The sequence below is a fragment of the Cyprinodon variegatus genome, unplaced genomic scaffold (genome assembly GCF_000732505.1).
Source record: "Cyprinodon variegatus isolate N-32 unplaced genomic scaffold, C_variegatus-1.0 Scaffold105, whole genome shotgun sequence".
NCBI classification, from domain to species: Eukaryota; Metazoa; Chordata; class Actinopteri; order Cyprinodontiformes; family Cyprinodontidae; genus Cyprinodon; species Cyprinodon variegatus.
The window spans coordinates 741775-747299 of record NW_015150558.1 but is presented as its reverse complement, the minus strand read 5'-3'; the positions used below and the strand labels follow the sequence as shown (position 1 = coordinate 747299).

The window sequence follows — 5525 nt, the reverse complement described above, 5'->3', positions numbered from 1 at the left end:
AAAAATTTAAATTTTTTCATATGTCAGAACAATTCACTTTTGAGTATTACTGCTGCCACCGTCTGTATTAGAGGGAAAAATGGCCCCACATCTAGCTCCTCCCCTGGCTGGCCCCCTCCTGGCCCCTGGTACATTTATCTAGAACCACCACTGCTCTAATGGTCTCTAAACATCTTTGTTTTGTCTCTTTCTTTCCACAGACAGTGAAGGGAAGAAGTAGAATCATGTGACCGGGTCTCACATGATGGACGGCAGATTTATCAGACATCAATTCCTTGGTGTGGAATAAGCTTCGCCTCGCTGAGAGGCAGGGAACAAGCAAAACAGACAAACCTCTTTCATTTCCTACTGATGAACACCTACGGTTTTATAACACGTCACAGAGGAGCAGATGGGGCGGGGAGGGTCGGGTCGCTGGAACTAAACCGTTTGTCTACAAGGGTTGGACTCCTTCTATAAACCCAGATGTCTTTGTTTGGACAGAAACAGGCGTTTGGTAAAAGAGGAAACATCCTAGAGCCCCGTTCACTCAGCTTTACCTCTGCTGTTGTGTTTAACTTTATGAAATGCACATTTATTGTAGTGTAATATAATGACGATATGACTGAATGTAAAAGTAATAACTCTGTTCCAACTCTGTGGATCCTCTTTTTTTAAAAGCCCGTTGGGACAAGAACAGCATTAGGAAGCTAAAAAGTATATAATTATTGTTAATCTCATTCTGATTATTGAAGTGGTCCTCCCTCCTTCATAGTGCTGACGCTACATTTGTATAACTAACCTGTTATTGAGTGTAAACATGTTGATTGTATTGTCTTTATGTGGGAGTAAAACCTTCACCTGGACCCATCCAGTGCCATTTACCAAACCCTAGTGGTGTAAATATATTCTGTACAGATTAATGGCAGAGCACTACCATGCCCTCTCTGTTGATCACCATCAGCCATGCAGCAATGCCCAGCAGAACCACTAGTCTCCTCATTTTCCCTCATTGTCGGTTTTCATAAGTTACATATTTCATCTAAAGCTTTGGGTTGAAGCTAAACCTCATTCTCACTTTTTTGAAAAAGGAAATATTGCAAAATGGATAAAACATGAGATATGGAACATCAAGTTTTTTAAAGGAAAAGTCCGGTCAGTACACACTGGAAAAAAATCTAAATTAGGTAAGTCATTTTTTTCTTAAAATAAGTGCATTTGTTCTCGTATTGAGGAGGTAAAGGAGACATAACAATTTACACTTAAAATAAGAAACTACAATTGCATTGTGTTGTTTCAAGTGCATATTATCTATTTATATTAATTTAAGAGTAAAATTACTCATTCCATTGGCAAACTATCTCATTTAGCCACTCAAATTAAGCGTGACTACACTTAATTTAGGACATTTTTACTTATTTCTAGATCGTTTTTGCAGTGAAGTTACATTTGAAAGAAGAAAACACAATTGCATTGTCTTATTTCAAGCACATACTATCTAATTATCTTATTTTAAGAGTAAATATACTCATTCCATTGGCAAATTATAAGTAATATACTTATTATACTTAATTTAAGAAATGTTGACTTATTTCTAGATCGTTTTTGCAGTGTACTGCAAAATAATGAAATCTCAAGAAGTCATTTTTTTCCTCAAAATAAGTGTTTTTTTCTTGAATTTAGAAGGTGAGAGGCTTTGCCAATGGAATAAGACAATTTACCTAATTCACTTAATTTAAGAAATGTTTAACTTCTCTCTAGATTGTTTCTAGTGTAAGAAACGATCAATGGATCCTTATTTATACCCAAAACCAATATGTCTGTGGTGATTTAACTAATTCAGTGATTCGGTAATTCATAATCAGTAAAAAAAAATGAAAGCTAATTTTCATCAAGATCGCTGAGTCTGGGAGCGGCCATTTTTACCCAAATATAGTATTCCAAAAAATGAAAGTTAGAAATAATCCACTGGACTTTCTTTCAAAGTTTGAAGATGTTTCTCTTCCATCCAGGAAGCTTTTTCAATTCAAAATGTCAGAAGTTTTTGTTTAGAAAACATGCAAATTGTAACGGATGAACGGGTCCACCCACTTACTCCAATTACTCTGAATTAAAAACACAGATCATTTATTGAACAGTATGGAATGATTTTATATTTAAAGAACTTTCAGAAGTTTGAATTCTGAATATGAGCGGACTTTTCCTTTAATACATTGCCTTAACCTTAGGAGATAGGACTGAAAGTGATTAGTTCTTGCTTAATTATAATAGCGTACTAAACTACATCGTGTTAAATGTTTTCACATCCTTTCTGTTCAATTTCTCGTCATTCAGTCCAACATTATTTGATTAGAAAATTTTTATCTGTATTTTTTGGACCTTATTTATAAACTTTTATATTATTAAATGCAGACATAAAGTGGAAAAATACTCAGCCCGAATTAGGCCTACAGTATGGATTGTGTTTTTGGGACAGATTGTCTCAATGCTAAGTGGTCCAAAGCTAGCATGTGGCTAACACCTTGAAACCTGAACATCAGGCTTTCTTGCTAAAATCAATTGGATTTTTTTGTTTTGTTTTTGTTTTTAAATGAATATTGTATTATTTAACAACCTGCTAGTTAAACAAATTACGGTACTTTTAATTAAAATCGGTTAGTAGTATTGTCGAGAAATTGAGTGGGTTGTTTTTTTAATCTACCACAGGCGCCACATCCACGGCTAGGTATATTAGCTCCCTAGTTAGCGTAAGATTTTTTCCTACATTAAAGGATAACAAAATTATTATGAAAATGCTCAAATTAGCATTTTTATTGATAATACTTATTTTAGAAGCTGTGTTTTGTTTCTATCACACAGCTTTAACAAAATGAACTGGAGTAGCTATTAGCTTGCATTGCAAATTAAGTTAAACTCTTATTAATATTCCAAAAGGGAAATTTAAATGTTCCTGGATTCTTGTTTGATATCTAGATTTTGCTGCAGCTAAATCTGACCATGAAATAAGAATAATTGCGCCCATTTAATGCTATTCCACAAAAAAAAAAAAAAAAACTGTAGATTAGCAATGGCAATGTTTTTTTAGCAGTTGCTAATTCTAGTTTAGATATTTTTTTCATATTGGTTTAAACATCACTGAACTGTTAAATAAAAAGCTTAATTTCAATCAAATTTAGGGTAAATATTCTCAGAAATGATTTATTTTGTTATGGATATTAGAAGGAGGATTACATTTAATCAAGCTGTTTGTTTACAAAGTGCCAAATCACAAGAAATATTGTGTTCTGGTCATTTATACTCAACCCAACAGGTCAAGTTCAGTTACATTTATATCAACTGCAGCCATGTTTATACTGTCTAAAACTTGCCCAATTCAATCGAGTTAAATTATGTTTGAAACGGTCAAATATGTATTTTTTAGTTTTAATAATTTACATTTTATTTAACAAAAACAATTATGATCATAATCGCAGATTAAATGTTGCAGGAGGGGTCTTACTAAGAAAACTAAGAGCAAAATTCAAGCCAATCAGGAGTCCCACATTGTGAGCAAGCATAGGGCAACAGTGGAGAGAAACAATTAAAAACATTTCCATTTTTCAACTATTTAAAGGCCTATTTTCATCAAATTCTAACATTTTGATCTCAGCTTTAGTTTCTGGCCTTATAATTTCTCCCTGTCATTGCATGATGCTTGTAGTATTACAGACATGGATAAAATGTAGCCCAAACATTAAGTTTTAAACCCAGTAGGCTATAAAGCTGAAATAAGAACCAGTGTTACACTGCTGTGTTTTCAGACAGACCATCTTGGTTTAAGTAAACGGGGCATTTTTAAAATAAATACCAAAAAGTTCAGTGTTACAGGGCAGAGTTTTGTGCTTCACTATCTGTTCCCTATAAATGTGTAAGTTGTTTGTTAGATCATTTACGGTTCTACATACAGCAGGACTGTATTTCACAGGTCAAGAGGAAGAGTTCTTAGATGCAGGTTGATAAAGTTTTTATTGGTTGCCGGTGTTCTGTCAGACGAGCATACCTACTCAGACCAGTATACCCAGAGTCAATCCCCAGTTATCCCAATAGTTTTGTATGAATAATAAACTTTAAACTACCTCAAAGGGCTTGTATCCCTTTAGTATTGTACAAAAACTATTTAATTACTTACTTTTTGGTGTTTTTTTTAAGCGTATGGCGATCTGACCTTAAATTGTTTTTGGTTTTTTTTGTACAGGACTAAAGGGATACACCTACGTTGAGTTACACTGGAAAAAGTATTACCTTGCTCAAATAAAAAAAATTATATGATGTCCAGATATCACATCTAAAATACTTGAGTTCACAGAATCTGAATTGAATCACTTATTATGATCTGATTATTTTATGTTGATGTAAACAATAATTCTGCACTTGACCCATCTTAAAATCTTTGCCCTCATCCAAATAATTTTCTGAACATTTCAGTTGATGAATCAAAGTAATATATTGAAATTGAACCAGCCTAATGTACCTACTTTTAACTAAATTAACATTAATTAATGTTTGTATTGAAACCGGTTAATTAATTTTAATATAACAAAGTTATAATGTTCACATTTCATTGGACTTTACTTCAAAAATCATTTCCATTTCCTATCTTACAAACTATAAAAAAACACCTGGCCAACAGATTACTTTAAATGTATTTATTAATTGTTAATTTAGCCTTAAATGGTGTAAATCCAGGTGGTGTAAATTGACGTTAACTAACCTCGGCAAGTGGTAACAGTTAGCATCCGTCGCTAACATGCTCACCACAACAGCCCTGCTGCTCTTTATAACATGGAGGCTCCCGCTGCCATTGGCGGCGGGTATCCAGCATTTACCTCAAACAAAACTCCCCTCTGTACCTCCAAGCAGTGTTTGTTTAGCTCTGGATGTAGCCAGAGCTACGAGCGAGTGCTTTAGGCTAGCTAACATTAGCGATTAATTGTCATAACGTTATCAGTAAATGCGTAAACCCTCTCAGACGTCAACTAGCTAGTATTAACTAATTAACGAGCCAGCTATAACGTTGACTATATGCAACTGCTTTGCTAATTGTGTTTATTTATGGGCGAAATCCACCCAGGATGTAGAGACGAATAAAATGGCGCTCTCTCATGGTCTGGGACTTGGACTTGATCTGACTGCAGCGTAAAAAGCGCATTTCACTTGGGATTCAAGCACAAAAAAATTACCTGCAGGTCATGAAGAAATATATACACATTGAGAGAAATCAAAAACTTTGTTTTGGGTCATTTATAGTCATATTTAGTTCAGGTTAAATCAAACTTGATGTCTCAATGTCTCAGAATGAGTTAAATCAATAATTTTATCCAGCTTAGAGTGACGGTCATTAGTTTGAATGAACAGCTACATGTTAAACTTTTTTCCTGGTAATTTAAAGTCTATTTTTAATACAAAACTAAAAGGATAAAAGCAAATCTGACGTCTTGCGCATGCGTATTGACTATAACAGGGTCTTCAACGTTTTCCAGGCCAAGGAACCCCAAACTGATGGCGAT

The 5525-nt window shown here is 34.2% G+C and overlaps 1 protein-coding gene across 1 annotated transcript in view; it reads left to right on the top strand.

Annotated features, from left to right (window-relative positions):
• The window catches only part of znf608 (zinc finger protein 608), an 86443-nt gene extending 85278 nt beyond the window's left edge, over positions 1–1165 (top strand). Inside the window, exon 8 of the mRNA XM_015374548.1 lies at positions 201–1165. Coding sequence (XP_015230034.1) covers positions 201–220 — 20 coding nt within the window. The 3' untranslated portion in view covers positions 221–1165. The remainder of the gene's footprint in view (positions 1–200) is intronic.
• The last annotated feature ends 4360 nt before the right edge of the window (positions 1166–5525 follow it).